Source organism: Hyaena hyaena, unplaced genomic scaffold, assembly GCF_003009895.1.
Source record: "Hyaena hyaena isolate Hyena2069 unplaced genomic scaffold, ASM300989v1 scaffold_18, whole genome shotgun sequence".
NCBI lineage: Eukaryota > Metazoa > Chordata > Mammalia > Carnivora > Hyaenidae > Hyaena > Hyaena hyaena.
Window position 1 is genome coordinate 3,282,919 of NW_024080649.1, and position 20,987 is coordinate 3,303,905.

At 37.5% G+C, this 20,987-nt stretch overlaps 1 protein-coding gene across 6 annotated transcripts in view; it reads left to right on the plus strand.

Annotated features, from left to right (window-relative positions):
* The window catches only part of NFAT5 (nuclear factor of activated T cells 5), a 113,796-nt gene extending 95,217 nt beyond the window's left edge, over positions 1–18,579 (plus strand). For 4 of the 6 annotated variants that reach the window (XM_039222855.1, XM_039222867.1, XM_039222877.1 and 1 more), the window contains 5 exons: positions 3,460–3,543; positions 12,338–12,483; positions 13,387–15,883; positions 16,550–16,793; positions 17,410–18,579. In XM_039222855.1, coding sequence (XP_039078786.1) covers positions 3,460–3,543; positions 12,338–12,483; positions 13,387–15,883; positions 16,550–16,785 — 2,963 coding nt within the window. In that variant the 3' untranslated portion in view covers positions 16,786–16,793; positions 17,410–18,579. The remainder of the gene's footprint in view (positions 1–3,459; positions 3,544–12,337; positions 12,484–13,386; positions 15,884–16,549; positions 16,794–17,409) is intronic. The other 2 variants (XM_039222858.1, XM_039222872.1) reach the window with 1 other exon arrangement.
* The last annotated feature ends 2,408 nt before the right edge of the window (positions 18,580–20,987 follow it).

Here is a 20,987-nt window from a genome sequence, read left to right on the forward strand (position 1 = left end):
CCAGGCGCCCCTCTTAAGAATTTTTTGCCTTTATTCATTTAGTCTCCTGAAAAAGAGAAGCCTTTTCCTAGCAAAAATAGGGAGAATATTTTAGAAAATCAAATTCTTTACATGTGCCATTGATGTAGGCTTAATAATTTCTGCCATGTTTACCATTGCTTCAATTCATTCCAGTCTCAGGCATATGTCAGAATTCGCAGTTCTTCCATATTTATAAGTTTATTATTTATGTTATTCCCAAATAGTTCCGGAATCAGTAAGGTACAGAGTAAATAAAGGTGGCAGGGAAATAAAGTCCTGGCAAGAAAAAGTAGTGGAAACAATAGCTAGGGCAGAGTTATAACTAGTCTTGATAATAGTTCTATCAGTTAATGTATCTCTCCCCTTTTTAAAAATATGTCTGGATTTCACAGCATTGCTTATTATACACTAGTCTGCTATACAAGTATGCCACAATATATGTAACATTAATGAAATTAATATTTGCCTCAGAATAAAAGACAGGCAGTAAAATTTTCAGACAGAAAAAGGCAAAGTTTAGAAATAATATAATGGTTTCAACAAAAATAAGAAAGAGAAGATACTCAAGGACCACATATTTGATTGCTTTTTTTCTAGGAAGGTCTTAAAAATCAAAGAAAGTTTTATTTAAAACTGGTAGTAGTTCAAGCACTTTACTAAATGCTAATTACTAAATAGTGGCATTTAATATTTTTTGTGACAAGGAGCTTACTCATGCAGCAAAAGCTGGCATAATTGGTACAACAGAACATTCTTCCTAATGAGCTGCTATATCATTTATATGGGAAGGGAAGAAGGAAGTGTGTATGTGTGATAAGGGTAAAGATTTTGCAATCCTGAAAATACTGAGGTTTTGCTGTCATTTGTTTGTTTTTATTGATTAATTATGAAAACATCAAGATTTTAAAGTGCTTAGCGTTAGCACTAAGAATCTTCGTTTCTTAGTGATAAATGCTGATTATTAGAAATTTCCCAGGGCACCTGGGTGGCTTAGTGGGTTAAGCGTCCATCTCCTGATTTTGGCTCAGGTCATCATCTCACGGTTTGTGAGTTTGAACCCTGAACTGGGCTCTGCCCTGACAGCACAGAGGAGACTGCTTGGGATTCTTGGTTTCTCCCTCTGTCTGCCCCTCCACTGCTCACATCCTCTGTATCTTTCTCTCTCTGTCTCTCTCTCTCAAAGTAAAAATAAGTAAACTTAAAAAAAAAATTTCCCTTTGGTAGATTGTCAGATAAAACAGCTTTTAAGTCCTCTACTTTATAGCCTATACCAATTGGCTATTTTTGCCCACATTTAGGCAATCATTAACATATGTTTTTTCTTTTAATTTTTTTCCTTCATATTTTGTATTCTATAGATAGCATTCATTCTCAGAAACTCTTAATTGAATAAATAGTAGTATGCAAACTTTGTGATAAGATGTAATGCTTCCGTTTCTGTCTTTATGATACAGCTAATTAAAGAATCTTCCCATAATTTCACTTTCCTGTGTTTTATAAAATGTGATAATCTTTTCAAGTGTATGTGAGAGAGATTAGGACTTCAGGAAAGCTTGGTTATAGAAAATTCACACTATCTCATTATGATAATCCAGTTGCTATTGTGATTCATCTCAGGACTGTGGTTAAACATTTGAATATTCAGTGTATAACTGTAACAGCAAAAACTAGGCCTACCCTAATATTCCTAAGTCAGAGTAGAAATGGTGACTATTATACTATTTGTCTAAATATTTGAAAGTTATAAGTAAACTGGCTAATTAAGTATATCCATCCTCCTAATTTGACCAAGATACTTTCATATCAGCCTTGAAGGCCAGATTTGAATTTAGGATTATCAGGATGCTTAGGAGTCCAAGCTGGATATGGCAGCAAGAATTGTTAGAATTAATGTTACCCTTTAAAACTATCTAGAAGGACATCTGGCTGACTCCGTTGGAAGAGCGTGCAACTCTTGATCTTTGAGCTGCGTGTTGGGAGTAGAGATTACTTAAAAATAAAAAATTTAAAAATCTAAAAAAGAAAATAAAACAATCTTTAAAAATAAATAAATAAAACTGTCTGTGGATTTCTTTTCCATTCATCTCCCTGTATATCATTTGTTGGACCTTCTGTGTAGCACACTAAGATAAATTACTTCATTCTTAGATGTGTACATTTTGTCTCTTTATTCACAATTAACTAGCTTTATATAGTATCTTTATAAATAGCATTTCACATTGTCATGTCAAAAATAAGAAATTGTGGGGTACCTGGGTGGGTCAGTCAGTTAAGCGACTGGTTCTTAGTTTCCACTCATGTAATGCTCTCATGGTTTGTGAGTTCGAGCCCCATATTGGGCTCTGCACTGTCATTGCTGCCTCCTTTGGATTCTTTCTCTGACCTTTCTATGTGTTTCTGTGCTTTCTCTTTCTCTCTCAAAATAAATAAACCTTAAAAAAAAAACAAAAAGAAATTGTAAATAAGGTCATTCAGTTCCCATTCTGAATAAGTGAGGGGATATAAAATAAATACCTTGAAATATAGAAATTAAAATATTTAAATAAAATAATTGTATAGTCATTTGAAGTGAGAGCCTGGAATTTACTTAACTTTATCATTTCAGAACTAAACTCTGTTCTTAGGCCTATTAAATTTAAAGTTGCCAGTGCACCTGGGTGGCTCAGTTGGTTGAGCATCCAACTTCAGTTCAGGTCATGATCTCACAGTTGGTGAGTTCAGGCCCCAGTTCAGGCTCTGTGCTAACAGCTTTGAGCCTGGAGCCTGCTTCAGATTCTGTCTCTCTCCCCCTGCCCCTCCCCGGCTTGTGCTTTGTCTCTGTCTCTTGTTTCTCTCAGAAATAAATAAATGTAATTAAAAATACTTTAAGTTGCCATAGTAGATATAGTTGATATGACCAGATGTAATAATAGTCCTGCAATTCTCCATTAATAATGCACAAAGATTTTTTCCATAGCTTTACAAAAGGAATAATTGTAATGCTCTAAATTCTATATGTTCATCACAGGTGTTTAAAAATTCAGTTCAACTAAATTGACTAATGTTTCTCAATCAGTATTTTTTAATAAATCATTTATGTAGATGAATTGTGAACTTTTTTTCATACTAGTGTTCCAGTGTATTTGATCAGTTTTAAAAGTTTCATATCAGTCTTCTCATCATTTATCCTTAATGTGAATACTGTTACAAGAAGGATGTTTTAAAGTTAACTGTTGCTTTTGTTTTGATGAGTGTGTGCTGCTGCCCACTCCGTTGGTAAATTTTAAAGCATCGACTGGTAGTTATAAAAACTCATCTCTGCCTAGATTTTCTGTTAAACAAATAATTTAATAATGTCTTGTGGGAAATATTCTGATGAAGGAACTTTAAGATACACATCTTTTTATGGACAAATTTAAATAAATACATCAATCTTTTTGTTTTGTTTTGCTTTAATAGCAGCAGCTGGTGCTTTGAATGTAAATGTGAAGAAAGAAATATCTAGTCCTTCAAGACCTTGCTCTTTTGAAGAGGCCATGAAAGGTACCAAGTTGATTCTTTCCAAAAATTATTAATAGGTTATCCTATATATTTTCTCTAGCAAATCTTTGGTTTTCTCTCACATACTTGGAACACTTAGCAGGGTATCTTCCATATCACTAAATAAATGTGTATTTAACTTCACTGAATGCTTGTTTCCCAAGCTGATATTTCCCTTTATTCACCATATGACCAAACTTTTTTTTAAACATATGTTGGGGGTGCCTGGGTGGCTTAGTCGGTTAAGCGTCCGACTTTCACTTAGGTCATGATCTCGCGGTTCGTGGGTTCGAGCCCCGCGTCGGGCTCTGTGCTGACTGCCACCTCAGAGCCTGGAGCCTATTTCAGAGTCTGTGTCTCCCTCTCTCTTCTGACCCTCCCCTGTTCACACTGTCTCTCTCTCTCTCTCCTAGAAATAAATAAAAATATTTAAAAAAAATTTTTTAAATAAAAAAGAATAAAATAAAAAATAAACATATGTTGAAGTAGAGGAGATTTTTGTTTTATTTTTCATTCCTCAAGGTTAAAAATCTTAAAAAGTATAAAATACAATAATTTATGTAAAATAGAGTTTATAAAGCTTCTTGCTACCAAGTTTAGTATTTGACATTGAAATTTTGAAACTAAAGAGACCAAAATTTGAAGTATTTTGAAAAAGGTTAACATTTGTAAAGTTTCTTTAGTTTTTTTTAGTTATTCTTTCTTCTGACATTTTTATTCACTCCTTACCAGAAGAGACAATGAAGATAGCTTCAGGATGTTATAATGTGAGAGTAGATTTTTTTCTTTCTGTCTGTCTAGTATTTTTTTTTCCATCTTGCATGCTTTACTCCACGCCCAGCCTATAATACCTCAGGTGGCTGACACATGGCGATAGGGCCAGAATCAAGTAGGCTTTTTTCTTAATAGATTTCTAACACAAGTAGATACTCAGTGATAATGCTTTTTTGCCATTATATATGAAAATGTCAATTATATAATGGCCATTGGTTTATTCTTATAATTTTAGCCTTTATTTGTACTTTTCTGCCATGAAATTCCTGTGAGTTAAATCAAATGAAATTTAAAATGAAATGAAAAATACTTAATCAAATACAGTGGGTTTATATATATATGTGTATGTGTATATATATATATATTTTGCTATATATATATATATATATATGTATAGTAAAATGCAGCATTCACATACTTAACATGTTCATTATGCTTGTCGTTTTAATTTCTGACCATGAACACTTTCAGAGTAGGTTAGTGAGGAGTATGCAGCAGTGAGTAATCTGCCAAGTTTATCTCATTCAACTACAGGAAGACTTACAAAACTATAATGGGTAACAATAGCTAACATTTATTGAATATATATTAAGTGCAGGCAAAATGCCATACTCTTTACTGACACTGTTTCCAAACTCTGTGAGGTAGGTAATTTATTATTCTTACTTCATAGATGAGGCAACCAAGGTTCCAGAGAAATTACATAATTTGCCCAAGGTCACTTAGCTAATGTTAACAAAGGAGGGGTGCCTGGGTGGCTCAGTCGGTTAAGCAACCAACTCTTTATCTGGGCTCAGGTCATGCTCTCATAGTTCGTGGTATTGAGCCCTGCATGTATGGCAAAATTGGCAAAACACAGACCACAGGGACACCTGGGTGGCTCAGTCAGTTGAGCATCCAACTTCAGCTCAGGTCATGATCTCACAGTATGTGAGTTCGAGCCCTGCATCTCTGTGCTGTCAACACAGAGCCTGCTTCTGATCCTCTGTCCCTCTCTCTGCTCACTCTTCCTTTCTCAAAATTAAATAAACATTAAAAAAAAAGAATTAGAAACAAGCATACATATACATATGTATGTATATGTATGTATTAATACATACATTAATATGTATTAATTTTCAGAATGAGACCTTATTTTGACAGTTTTATCAAGTGAAATCATGTAAAAATTTTTTGAAGATAAAACATTAAGTTGAATACTAAACTTATCAATTTAATTTTTTCACTTGTCATTTTGGATAGAAGATCATTATTTGGAGATTCCTGATCAATTTAAAAAATAGTAGCTTTCAGAACCAGGAATTTTCCTTCACATATGGATTGTTTCTATGATTGCTTGAAATCAGAGCTTTAGTGTAATGCCACAGTGCCATCAGAGAGATATAATTAGGTATAGTTTAATGATGAAGACTGAGCATTATAAATTACTTTTAAATTTGTGTTCTGGCAGGAATCTTCCAAGTGACTTTTTTATAAATAGCCATCAGTTACAATAAGATATAGAACTTGGGATGCCTGCGTGGCTTAGTCAGTAGGTGTGTGACTCAATTTTGGCTCAGGTCATGATTTCACAGTTCTTGGGTTCAAGCCCCTCATGAGCCTCTGCGCTGACAGTGCAGAGCCTGCTTGGGATTCTGTTTCTCCCTGTGTCTCTGCTCCTTCCCTGTTCACTCACATATGCTGTCTGTCTCTCTCTCTCTCTCTTTTTCTTTCTCTCTCTCTCTTTCAAAAAATAAATAAACTTAAAAATTTTTTAAATAAGATTTAGTACTTGATACCCAAATATGATATTATTAAAAGATATTGAGGGGCACCTGGGTGGCTCAGTCAGTTGAGTGTCCGACTTTGGCTCAAGTCATGATCTCATGGTTCGTAGGTTCGAACCCCATGTCAGGCTCTGTGCTGACAGCTAGCTCAGAGCCTGAAGCCTGTTTCAGATTCTGTGTCTCTTCTCTCTCTGACCCTCCCCTATTCACGCTCTCTTTCTCAGAAATAAATAAAACATTAAAAAAAGTTTTAAAAAAAGGTATTGAAAGCTTTTGCTCCAAAGTAAATTTCTAATTCCTTAGAGAGGGCTCAGGTGGGGGTGAGTGGAAAGTAAAGTGGATTAAGTGCACTGTGTATATATCCGTTACGCCAAAATAATACAAATTAAGTAAGACAAAGCGTACAGTATAAACTGCTGTTAACAGTTTCTTGGGCATATTTCCAGAAAGTTCTTTATATCTGTAGAGTTACCAGTAGACGTGAGGGGACACTCCAGGTAGATCACTCAAAGACTCTTTGATGCGGGTTTAGGATCCAGGGATAAAGTATACTTGAGCCTCGAATAACGCGTTTGAACTGCACAGATACAGTTATATGTAGATTTTTTAAAATAAATATAGTGTATGTATTTGCCTTATGATTTTCTTAATAGCCCTTTCTATTCTCTAGCCTACTTTATTGTAAGAATATAGTATGTAATACATATAACATACAAAATATGAGTTAATCAACTGTTTATTGTTTAGGATTCTGGTCAGCAGTAGGCTATCATTAGTTTTGATGCAGTCAAAACTAATTCTGTATTAGTTTTGATACAAAGTTTTGAAACAATCAGAAGTTCTATGCAGATTTTCAACTGTGTAGCAGGGTCAGTACCTCAACCCCCACGTTGTTCAAGGATCAACTGTTTTGATGTGCATTCCCTCATAGTTTCTTTCAGCTTTGTAAGCAGTGGTTAATTGGATGAGTGTGAAAAATAGTTGAGAGCATATACTTTTCTCTGACTGGTTTTAACTATGTAGAAAGGTTTCGAAGCTTGGAGGAGCCATATATCAATCTTATTTTACAGGTGAATAAACCAAGGCTTAGAGAAGTTAAGTAATTTGCTCAAGGTCACACAGCTAGTAACTGACCGAGCTTGCAACTTAGATTTCCCCAAAACTATTATTTCCTCCCCTCTAAATCTTAATTTATACTTGACATATTTGTATTTGACCTATATGCTCCTTGCTGGCAATAAACTTTTAGTAGAGATTGTTCTGACTTTCAAAAACTATCTGCATGGGTGGGAGAGAACACTGTTTAAACTTGTTTGGCATAGGGATGACTGGATAGCATAGTCTGTTAAGTGTCTGACTTCGGCTCAAGTCATGATCTTGCAAGTTCGAGCCCTGCGTCAGTCTCAGAGCCTGTAGCATACTTCAGATTCTTTGTCTCTTTCTCTCTCTGCCTCTTACCTGCTCACACTCGGTCTCTCTCACTCAAAAAAGTAATAAACATTAAAAAAATTTTTAAAGGTTGTTTGGCATAAACTATCAATACTAATATTCTTCACAAATTCAAACTGATATTTAGATGGTTAAATATGTTTATCTTATCTTATGGATTTTCTGAATTGGCTTAAAGGTTCTCCCCTAACTCAGGTAATACACAGACTTTACATGTTTGATTTTTTTTTTTTTTTACTTTTTCACTAAAATATAATTTCCAGGCAGTAGGGCTTTATCTACCTTTTAAGTGGTTTTTTTTGTTTGTTTTTTTTGAGAGAGAGAGAGAGAGTGCGCAAGTGGATGAGGGACAGAATGAGAGGGATAGAGAGAGAATCCCAAGCAGGCACCATGCTGTTAAGACCAGCATGAGGTTCAGTCCCATGAACTGCAAGATAATGACCTGCACCAAAATCAAGAGTCAGACACTTAACTAAGCCACCCAGGCACCTTAAGCTTTATACATCTTGATCATCACTGGAACCCAGAGTGGTGCCTGAAACTTTCTACAGGATTATAAATACATAGCGAGAATGTAGGAGAAAGGTAGAGTGACATCTCTCAAGCCATTTAATATTGTTTACTGGTCCATTAAGATACACTTGTGGGGGGCGCCTGGGTGGCTTAGTCGGTTAAGCGTCCGACTTTCACTTAGGTCATGATCTTGCGGTTCGTGGGTTCGAGCCCTGCGTCGGGCTCTGTGCTGACTGCCAGCTCAGAGCCTGGAGCCTGTTTCAGTCTGTGACTCCTTCTCTCTCTGATCCTCCCCTGCTTACGCTGTCTCTCTCTCTGTCTCCTAGAAATAAATAAAACATTAAAAAATTAAAAAAAAAAAAAAAGATACACTTGTGGGTTCTGGGATACGATAGTATAGACTCACTTTTCCCTGTTCCTCCCTTCTAAATATACCAATTGAAATAATTGAAAAATCATAAAACACTTTGAAATATAGAAAGAAGAAAAGTGGACTGACTAGGGACCTCAGAACTTGAGGGCTGACCCCAAGTGAGTTTCCTGGGTTTTCTTTTTATCTACCATTTATCTGAATTGGACACCAGAGAAGTCTGTGATTCAAAACTGGCAACAGGTACAGATGGAAAGAATAAATCAATAAATAAGCATGAATAGCCTGCTCTCAAAGACCAGGAAAGGCAAAGCCTAACAGAGGCATAAGAGGATGACTCATAGCTAGTGGCAGCAGCTGACCCACTGGCAAAATTGGGGGCCAGCTCATAAATGTGGGCCCGACCCACATTTATAGTAGCAACAGCAGAACTTGAGATGGTCAGTCCTCTCCATGCCCCCTACCTGCCAAGTAGCAGTCGGCCAGATATACAGATAGTAGAACCGAGAAGGGCCAAAACACAGGTTTCACATAAGTCAGCAATAGCAGGCTCATCGGTCTGCAGGAGTGGGAACAGCAGAACCAGGGAACCAACCCATCCCCTGCCCCACACCAAGTCATAACACACAGGCCTTGTGCTGCCTGTGCTGGTGGTGTCAGCGGCCCTCCCAGTGGTAGAAGGCAGTCCAGTGGCAGAACGTGAAACAGATCCAGGGTATCCCCAGACTCACCCAGTGGCCAGGAGCCCACCCTGACCTTGAAGTTTTTGACCTTTTACCCAGTGGCAGAAGTAGCCCACATAAGTGCTTCTCTACCGCCAGCAGCACCAGCAGAGATAGAATGGGAAGTATCAGGAGAGCAGAGAACATACCGGGAGAAATGTTTCCCTTATGCAGATCCAGCATGCCTCACCACCTACACCAGGGAGCTCAGGGAAGCATCTTCCATTCTTGTGGGTAGCACCAGCAGAATTCTAGCTGTAGCTCATACATAGCTAAAACAGCAAACAGCAGAATAAGTGTCAGAAAACTAAATTGTTATAGCCCATAGGAAGACTTTGTGCAATGGCTATAGAAAGATTTGTATCTTCATGTGGACATTAGACAAAATCATTTTTTTGTTTGTCTGTACCAATAGACCTGCCTATTTGTCAGTGGTCTCCTTAGGAGGAATGAAAGATTCTTGCTCAACTTATTCCACCCATTCTCACTTTCCAGAAGGGGGAAAAAACTTTGCTAATAAGAATTATTCTCCAGGGACGCCTGGGTGACTCAGTCAATTAAGCATCCAACTCTTGATTTTGGCTCAGGTCATGATCTCATGGCTGTGAGACTGAGCCCTGAGTCAGGCTCCATGCTAAGCACAGAGGCGGCTTGGGATTCTTTCTCTCCCCCTCGCTCTCTGCCCCTCCCCGACTTGTGGTGTATATGTGTGTGTGTGTCTCAAAATAACATGTTTTTAAAAAAGAATTCTTCTGTAAGTGAATTTGGGCAAAAATCATGTATACATCTGTTAAACAGTAATTGTAGGTGATGCATTTATTTGTCAGTTAATGTTTATATGGTTTCTAATTGAATGGTAATATAAGTTTGTTTTTAGATGTTAAACTTTTTAGGCCAGAAATACTATAATGAAAACCTGCAACATTACACTATATGATTAACCAAACAGTCCACAACAAACTAAGTTGACAAAGGTAAAGTAAGATTATTCATTGCTTCATTAATTCAACAAACATTTATTGGTTACCTGTTATGTACCAGGCAACAACAACAAAATCTGCCTTCATGGCACTCATATTCTTCTAGAATTGAAAAACAGGAGTCAGTTGAAGGGGCACCTGGGTGGCTCATTCGGTTAAGCATCTGACTTTGGCTCAGGTCATGATCTCATGGTTCATGGGTTTGAGCCCCACGTCGGGATTTTTGTGGTCAGCACAGAACCTGCTTCAGATACTCATACCCCTCTTTCTCTGCCCATTCCTCACTCTCTCTCTCTCAAAAGTAAACAAGCATTGAAAAAAAAAGGGGGGGGCGCCTGGGTGGCTTAGTCGGATAGGCGTCCGACTTTCGCTTAGGTCATGATCTCGCGGTTCGTGGGTTTGAGCCCCGCGTCGGGCTCTGTGCTGACTGCCAGCTCAGAGCCTGGAGCCTGTTTCAGAGTCTGTGTCTCCCTCTTTCTCTGACCCTCCCCTGCTCACACTGTCTCTCTCTCTCCTAGAAATAAATAAAACATTAAAAAAATTAAAAAAGGGATAGCAGTTGAATATTATAGGATCAACTTAGGACATTACCAATGGTCTTTCAAATTGTCCTATAAAATGGACCTAGAATACTTTTAAATGCCTGCCTTGTTCATGATCTGAAGTTTTGTCTCATTCAAAATTGGATTATGAATTGAATTGTATTGGTATTGTTAGAATCTAGGTGAAAATAGGTCTGAGAACTCGTGAGTAAATGATCCATTTTAATAAAGTATAGAATGTCAAAAATTAAATGAGCACTTTCCTCAACATAATCAATTTCCACAGGAGTTTTTTCTAGCAAGTTAGCTGTGAGACAAGCTGAAATAAGACCAGAAAATTTCAAATATTTTTAAATCAAAATATTTACAAAGATAGCTATCCTAGTCATATGCCATATGTTATTTTAAAATCCTCTTTGTAGCCAGTATTTCTTCTCAGTATCAAACTAAGAAGTTTAACAGCTCTGCCTTCTGGGGAATTTGTATGTCTCTCCACAGGGTTTCAAAGTTGTGGTAAACTCTTAGAAATTGGCTAGATGTTCAATTCAGAGGACTGTGGTATCAGTAGGCTCCACTAAATGCTAATAGTGCAGACTTTAGATAAAAAAGAAGAAAGAAAAGGAATAAAGGAGGAAAAGTAGATATGACAAAATGGCAAAACCCACTTTATCTGCTGTGTATTACCTCTCCTTACTGTAAATCTCTAACTATTCCTGCCGAAGGAAGGAGAAGGAAGTGGAAAATACTTGCTAGTTTTGCTTTGGAAATTTAATTGGTATATCTAACATAATTCTTAAATTTCTGAAAAGAAAATAATTTAAGTCCTGTCTAAAAGAGTAATGTGCTCATGTGTCAACTAAGCAAATACAAGTTTTCTAAGATATTAATATAGAAAAGAGAAGTCTTTCTGGTTACTTCGTGTCTTTTTCTAATGAGACACTTGAGTTTTGTTGAGAAAAATGTTCCAACAATTCTGTGGCCCTTATGAGGTTTTGATTTTATGCTGCTGGCAGCCATATGCTAAGAGGGGAATTGTGACTGAGTAGCTTTAACCTGGAGATTTCTAAGCTGTATCCTACAATGTACTGTGGTTGTGTTGATTAGTGCAATTCATAGTACCTTGAAAGGACCCTGAGGCATACAGCTTGATAACTGAACTGCTTAAGCTTGTTGTTATCTAACCTGGCTCATATCAGGAGTCCTTCGAGCCACTACTGCTTCAAAAAAGGGAGGACACATTTTGATGCACCAGCTTTATATTTCATGCTACCAGCATAGCATCAAAAAATAGGCATTTAGGGGCTCCTGGGTGACCCAGTCAGTCGGTTGAGCATCTGACTCTTGATTTCAGCTCAGGTCATGATCACGGGGTCATGGGATCAAGTCCTGTGTCAGGTGCTGAACGTGCAGCCTGCTTAAGATTCTCTCTCTCTCTCCCTCTTTTTCTCTCTTTCTCTTTCTCTCCCTCTTTCTCTCTCTCTCTCCCTCTCTCTCTCTCTCTCTCTCTCTCTCCCCCCCTTTCCCCCACCCCCACCACATTTCCCTCGCCCCTGCTCATACACGTTCTCTCTCTCTTAAAAAAAAAAAAATGCATGACTAAGTCAGCATATTATAGAATGAAATAGTTGATGATTTTAAACTTTCTTTCTTTTTTTTTTTGTGTGTGTGTGTGTATGTACAGCAATGAAAACTACTGGTTGTAACTTAGATAAGGTAAATATTCTTCCCAGTGCTCTGATCACTCCACTCATATCAAGCAGTATGATTAAGAGTGAAGATGTTACTCCAATGGAAGTAACAGAAAAAAGATCTTCCCCTATTTTTAAGGTGAGCTGGATTGATTAGTGCCCCATATCTTAATCTGTTATAAAAATTGCTATGTTTTTAATAGTTTGATTGCTTTCCCCCAAGTTTCTGCTTTTTACTTTTCCTGTTTCTTTCCCATGTGTTTCTCTTTGGTTGCAGTTAATGAGTTTTGCTTTTCAGAGTGAATACTTCTACAACCAATAAAGTAGTCTGCAAAGTGACTTCCAACATATATTTTGATAGGGGAGGAATTAATGTTAGCTATTCCTGTGGGATGTGGGGTATTAATGAAACTACAGGTTCATTATTTTCAGAATTGGAGATGTTTTTTATTTCCTTTCTCCCCCAGTCTTTTTCTACAACTCCCTTTCCCTTTTTCACTTATAATTTTCCCCCCGTTACCAATGATCCACAAAATGGAGCTATTTTAAAATTTACTATTTACTAAAATTTACTATGAATTCATGAACTATTAGTTCATATTTATAGGAACTGGTAACTGATAATTCTAGTTTTTTGTTTGACTGTCTTCACTTACAACATTTGTTAAAAAGAGGGGCACCTGGGTGGCTCAGTTGGTTGAGCATCCCTTTTGATTTTGGCTCAGGTTATGATATCATAGTTCATGGTTTCGAGCCCTGTTAGTGCAGAGCCTGCTTAGGATTCTCTCTCTGCCGCTCCTCTACTCATGTGCTTTCTCTCTCTCAAAAGAAATAAACAAACTTTAAAAAAAAAGATATCCTAACGACAGTCAGATGTCATTATATCACTGAGAATCAGTCTTATACCTGTTTTCTAACAAAATAATGTAGAGTAGAAACTAGTTCTGCATATACGTGTGTTTTGGGAATAATAATTTTTGAAGTATCATGAGCTAATTTAATGTTTATATATACATATTATTTGGGAATTTTTATTTTTTAGACTACAAAGACAGTTGGATCAACTCAACAAACATTAGAAAATCTCTCTAATATAGCAGGAAATGGGTCTTTCTCATCATCATCATCTTCCCACTTACCTTCTGAAAATGAAAAGCAGCAGCAAATTCAGCCCAAGACATACAATCCAGAAACCCTGACAACTATCCAGACACAGGACATTTCACAGCCTGGTACCTTTCCAGCAGTTTCTGCTTCTAGTCAGCTGCCTAACAGTGATGCACTACTGCAGCAGGCTACACAGTTTCAGACAAGAGAAGCTCAGTCTAGAGACGTATTGCAATCTGATGGTACGGTGGTTAATTTGTCACACCTGTCTGAATCATCCCAGCAACAGCAACAGTCCCCACTACAGGAACAAGCACAGACTTTACAGCAGCAGATGTCATCAAATATTTTCCCATCACCAAATAGTGTGAGTCAGCTACAGAATACAATTCAGCATTTGCAAGCCGGAAGTTTTACAGGCAGTACTGCTAGTGGCAGCAGTGGAAATGTTGACTTGGTCCAGCAAGTTTTGGAGGCACAACAACAGTTATCTTCAGTTTTGTTTTCTGCTCCAGATGGTAATGAGAATGTTCAAGAACAGCTTAGTGCAGACATTTTTCAACAAGTCAGTCAAATTCAAAATAGTGTAAGCCCTGGAATGTTTTCCTCAACAGAGCCAGCAGTCCATACTAGACCAGATAATTTAATAGCTGGAAGAGCCGAAAGTGTTCACCCACAGACCGAAAACACATTATCCAATCAGCAACAGCAACAACAGCAGCAGCAAGTGATGGAATCATCAGCTGCAATGGTGATGGAGATGCAACAGAGTATCTGCCAGGCAGCTGCCCAGATTCAGTCAGAGTTATTTCCTTCACCTGCTTCAGCAAATGGAAACCTTCAGCAGTCTCCAGTTTACCAGCAGACGTCTCACATGATGAGTGCATTATCTACCAATGAGGACATCCAAATGCAGTGTGAATTGTTTTCTTCTCCCCCTACAGTTTCTGGAAATGAAACTGCTACAACCACCACACAGCAGGTTGCAACCCCTGGTACTACCATGTTTCAGACATCAAGTTCAGGAGATGGGGAAGAGACTGGAGCACAAGCAAAGCAGATTCAGAGCAGTGTCTTTCAGACCATGGTCCAAATGCAACATAGTGGGGACAGTCAACCTCAAGTAAACCTTTTTTCATCTACGAAAAGCATGATGGGTGTTCAGAATAATGGTACTCAGCAACAAGGTAATGGCTTATTCCAGCCAGGTAATGAGATGATGTCCCTCCAATCTGGGAATTTTTTGCAGCAGTCTTCTCATTCACAGGCTCCACTTTTTCATCCCCAAAATCCTATTGCTGATGCTCAGAACCTTTCCCAGGAAACTCAAGGTTCTATTTTTCATAGCCCGAGTCCTATTGTCCACAGTCAGGCTTCTACGACATCCTCTGAACAAATGCAGCCTCCAATGTTTCACTCTCAAAGTACCATGGCTGTGCTACAGGGCTCCTCTGTTCCTCAAGACCAGCAGTCAGCCAACATATTTCTTTCCCAGAGTCCAATGAATAATCTTCAAAGTAACACAGTAGCCCAAGAAGAACAGATTTCATTTTTTGCAGCTCAGAACTCAATTTCTCCACTTCAGTCAACATCTAACACTGAACAGCAAGCTGCTTTCCAACAACAGGCTCCAATATCACACATCCAGACGCCTATGCTTTCCCAAGAACAGGCCCAACCCTCCCAGCAAGGTATGTTTCAGCCTCAGGTGTCCCTGGGCTCCCTTCCTCCTAATCCAATGCCTCAAAACCAACAAGGAACACTCTTCCAGTCACAGCACTCAATAGTTGCTATCCAGAGTAACTCTCCATCCCAGGAACAGCAGCAGCAGCAACAGCAGCAGCAGCAACAACAACAGCAACAACAGCAGAGCATTTTGTTCAGTAATCAGAATACCATGGCTACAATGGCATCTCAGAAGCAGCCACCGCCAAACATGATATTCAACCCAAGTCCAAATCCAATGGCTAATCAGGAGCAACAGAATCAGTCCATCTTTCACCAACAAAATAATATGGCCCCAATGAATCAAGAGCAGCAGCCCATGCAATTTCAGAACCAGCCTACCGTTTCGTCTCTTCAGAACCCAGGTCCTACCCAGTCTGAGTCGCCACAGACTTCCTTGTTCCATAGCTCTCCTCAGATTCAGTTGGTCCAAGGGTCACCCAGTTCTCAAGAGCAGCAAGTAACACTGTTCCTCTCTCCAGCATCCATGTCTGCTCTGCAGACCAGTATGAACCAACAAGACATGCAGCAGTCTCCTCTTTATTCCCCTCAGAACAACATGCCTGGAATCCAAGGAGCCACATCTTCACCCCAACCACAGGCTACGTTATTTCACAGCACTACTGGAGGCACAATGAACCAACTACAGAATTCTCCTGGCTCATCTCAACAGACTTCAGGAATGTTCTTATTTGGCATTCAGAATAGTAAGAAACTCTTTCTAATTTTATTTCTTAAATATTATTGGTTGAGATGGTCAGATTATTATTATTATTGGTGTTGTTATTGTTAAAAGGAAGCAAATCACAATGGTTTTAAGAACACAGATTGTAGTTAGAACAGAGTTCAGTTCCCAGCAATACCACTTACATACTGTGAGATTTTAGACAAGGCATTTGCCCTGCAAATGCTTCAGTTTCCATATCTAAATGGTGATGATATTATATACCTGAAAAGGATATTGGGAGGATTAAATGTGGTAATGAATATAAATGAATGTGTTTGCCATTTTAAGCTGTAAACTTGAAAGGAAAATGGAAGTAAGAATGACAGAATATATCTCTACCAATTAAAGTAAGTAGTTTCCAAAGAGGTAAACCCATTGTTGATGTTTATATACCAAGGAAAGTGTGTAGGACTTACTTATGACGCTGAGAAAAGTTGTATTTTTATACTGCTTTGAGCAAACCTAGGATGAATTCCAGTACTGTTCAGTAGAAACCTTTTGAGGGGGCTCTTAGTTGCCTGATTGCTAGTTCTATGTTGAGTGAACACAATAATATATTTCCCCCAACAACTACTAAGTATCTTCTGATGAACCTTAACAGAAAGTAACTAATCAGGTAGCTTCTATCTTTTACATATCTCTGCAGACTGTAGTCAGCTTTTAACTTCTGGACCAGCTACGTTGCCAGATCAGTTAATGGCCATAAGTCAGCCAGGCCAACCACAGAATGAGGGCCAGCCACCTGTGACAACACTTCTTTCTCAGCAAATGCCAGAGAGTTCTTCACTAACATCCTCTATAAACACCAACCAGAACATTGAAAAGATTGATTTGCTTGTTTCATTGCAAAACCAAGGGAACAACTTGACTGGCACCTTTTAACTGAACAAGTAAGTATTGCATTTTGGTTTCTTTTTTATTGAAAAACATTGATAAATTTTATTATTCTTACCAGATTTGGGTTTAAGCAATAAAATTAATTGGGTTTTTAGACCTTACTCTTTTGAAATATGGCTTTCTCACACGATGGTATTTTTAGGGGCTCTTGGATGGTTCAGTTGGTTAAGTGTCTGACTCTTGATTTCAGCTTGAATCATGATCTCATGGTTTGTGAGATGGAGCCCCACATCTTCTTCTCCCTCTCTGTCTGCCTCTATCTCTCACACTCAAAATAAAATCTAAGATGGTTACTTTTTAAATCTGAATAAATTATTCTGAATGATAGCTTGTGGTCATATTGTTAGTACTAGGCAGTCCTTCTGGCTCTAAGTGTCTTTGCCATGGAATGACAGAACACCCGATGAATGTACTATTTATTGAATATAATTAAGTCGCATTTCTCCCTTCCTCAAGAAATAAATACTGAGTCAGAAAAGTCTGTGGAAGTGTAAATATGATGAAGTATCACTTATAATACTGTGATATACTTTGGGATCTTTCAGGGTAAGAGGAAATGTATAAATTTTTCCCTCCCTAGTGAGTTATATTCAACTTCTTCTTTTTTAGAAATTCCATGAAGAAATTCTGATTCCAAGATGTCCTGAGATCATGTGATTCCGTGAGGATTTTTGAACTGTTACTTTAAAAACAAAACAAAGTATGAAAAACTGTGATTGAGTAAATGGATAGATTTTACTCTTACTGCAAAAGAGCACACCTATGCTGCCCGTTGCAGTGATTAGCCACCATTGTTAACATCTTAGTATTTTATATTCCTAATAACAGTGATAACTGAGAATCTATTTGAATTTCCAGCTGACAGAATTAATTGTTGCTATTTTCCTAGGCGCTACTTCTTTAAAAGTATAGTTCAAATTCAAAAGCTGGACTGCTCAGTTATTATTGCTATTGGAAAATAATTCATATTGTCGTGTTTACTTTTGTTCCTCATTCATATTTTCTTACCTGCATTGTTTTAGCGAAGTAATGGCTTTTGAAAAAGGAAAGTTCAAATAGTAACTAAAACTAAGGCTGTGGTTCTTCAGTATAAAAAGCACAGCTATTGGCCAAAGTGAAGGAATCTTTTTTTCAGTTTTTATGGAGAAACTGAAGGGGTAACATTCTGACAAGTTAGTTATAGTAAGAGCTCTACACAGATAAGAGGCCTCTTTTTATCACAAAGGCAGACATCACACAACCTAGGAAGAGCTGAAATGCTATTGATTTTATTTTTCAGAGAGTTGTTAATTCTCTGTGTTTCTTTTAAGGGTTTTAGCCATATCTGTGCAGAGAAGAATAATTATCTTACTCTATCAAAAAAATGAAGAGGATAATATATGGTAAATTGTGTTCTGATATCCTCCTGTAGCAGTTAAAGCTGACAGAGCAGCTTGGATCTGTTTTCTTTCTATCCCAGTCTTGGACCTGTGTTCCCTTTTTATGTTCATTTTTATTATTCTCCCCCTCTTCTTCTCTTTATTTTAGACAATTAGTAATATACTACAAGGTTTGTGACCCTGTAGCAACTTAAAGGAAAAGGCCGCTTTGGTCTGGGGTATAACCCAGCAGCTCCTGCAGCACAGGCAGGGTGGGGGCCACCCTCTAAGGAGTGAGGAGAGCTGATTCCTGAGAAACAAGAAACAATGCATTTCTTTCCCATGAACGGTGCTGTTCTGAAGTCTTCAAATTTTTCCCTCTAATAAGGAAACATTGTACATTTTAATTAAAAAAAAAAAATCAAACTAAAATTTCTTGAAACATCACTTCTCCCTAAACTGCAGTGAGTGTAATTCACTTGTCACCTCAGTGCTTTACAGTTTGAAGTGGTCACTTAATCTGATGGTTCCCACAAGCCTTAGGCTTTACAGGGTCATATCATTGACTTAAAATGAAGAATTAACTTGTGTTACGTCTCTAGAGAGCAAAATTACACACTCCAGAATTTACAGTTGCAGTTGTAGCATTAGTTATACAGTCTTGGGTGTTCTTGCCACCCACGGGATGCCTGCTTCTCACGACAACTTGTCGTCTGGACACGTGCTTATGTCTCGTTTTCCTTTTGGCATGTAGAAAGCTGTTAATACAGTTTAAGGCCAAATTGTGTGTGGCTTCTATATGTAGATAAGATGTTTTGGTATTCATGTCTGTTTCATTTTTTTTTTTTAAGTGTACAAAAAAATAGCCTGTTAATTATTTGTTGAAGGCTACTTTTCTGTTTGGTTGTTTGTTGTTTTTTTTTTTTTTTAATTTTTGTCCTATCCTATACATTTAGTTGAACTTTGTGGAATTGTGGTGTTGGTTTTGTTTATATAGCCAGATTTTTTCCCCCTTTTTGTGGTCTTCCTTGGTTCTTTGAATGTGCTCTTCCCCTAATTTGTTTTTTCTCTTTGTTCTTATATATTCTTCCCTCCACCCCTGACCCTTTCTTTAGTTCTCTCTCTCTGATTGAGAGGCATTGAATTACGTTTTCAGTAGTACAGGCTTCTTGCCGATATGAAGGGAACTTTTCAGAAAGAGACCTACTCTGGGTCATTTACTTTTGAATACAGTTTTCAATCGTTCAAGTTTTGGATGGTTTATATCTAATGTGTGTTTCATTTTTTTGGAAAGCTATATTTTGTATTTAGGAAATGGTATACTATTTTGCTATTTGTACTGAGTGAGTACATTGGCATAAATATAGAAATTTATATATATACATATATATAAACTATTCTTTTTTTGCCACACATTTTTGTGGTAAATTTGTGAGTTTGTCTGATGTTCTACCACAACGTGGCGTCTGATAACAGTGAGGGGGGTTTGTTATGTCTTTATTGAGTATTTAAGTATCTTTTGAAACAAATGACCTGTTCATCTGTGGCCATTCCATCAGGCAGTTCCTTGATGTTATTAGTGGGCTAAAGGCAGCTTACTGTGTGCTGGATCTTTCACTCAGCAAAATGTTAGAGTAAGGAAACCCATCAGGCCATTGTGTCAAATGGTGTTTCACAAGAATGAGCCATTCAGTCTTTGCTCACTATATATTTAATATTTTATTGTTATTGTTATTATTAATTGGCTTTCTGTATTCTATGCCTTTTATTTATAATAACACTAAAAAAACCACAAACCATATTTGTAATTTTAATAACATTTTCCCCATCTTGTAATATCCAGAGCTACTTTATAAATTCTCTGAACCAAAAGCATTTTCCTCAATATATCATCTCTCCTCACCACATCAGGAAAAATTATCCAGTATAGTTCAGGTTATAAGAAGGACCAGCCACACAATCCAGTGCTTCACTTTTAAAATGTAAAACTCTAACTGCAGAGGTATAAAGAGGTGTAAAGAGCTTACCCAGCAGGTATAAAAATAAGAAGTAGAAATAAAATACTGTAAGTTTATTTCTGAGTTTTCTGACTTTTTTCCTAAGAGATTACACAGGAGACTCAGGAAGTCTATTTGCTCACCAAGTTCCAACTCGAATGTTTGTTAGCGCTGCTCTGTGGATGAAGTGATGGCAAGAAGACTGGCTTGTGTGCTGACTTCTGTTCTGTTGTTTAGCAAGAGGCTTATCATTGTGAAATGCTGATTGCCAATGCTAAGTTACCAGGGACCAATTTTCTGTTTTATAGTATCTAAGTTTAGAACAGAACATACACCTGAACTGTAGTGGCTTGATTGGATGGAGGCAGAAAACCCAATTTTTATTTTCATAAATTTTGTGGTTATTTATACAAGGGCTGTGCTATGCTACCATGTTCTTATTCAATAATGATGGATTTTTTTTAACATTGTTAAATGTTCCCTACCCCTAAAGGTCACTGTTAAGTACAGCATTCTGACTATTTGGTTACAAAACACATTCGTCTTCTTATTGAAGAGTTAGCTCAGTGGTCAGTGGTTGATACTTGTGCTAATAATACAATTTCCAGATTACTGTTACAAACAATAGTGATATATGAGAGAGATTCCATGAGCCAGCAAAGGCCTTGGAAGCAGAAATTTATTAAATTTATTTAATGGCAGAAGGACCTAAAAAAACTCTGAACCGTTTTTATTCCTTTATATTGTTATATTCAATTGCTCTCGCTTTTAGCAAATCATCTTAATGCTTGGAGCTTATCTGTGTGCGTGCGTGCGTGCGTGTGTGTGTGTG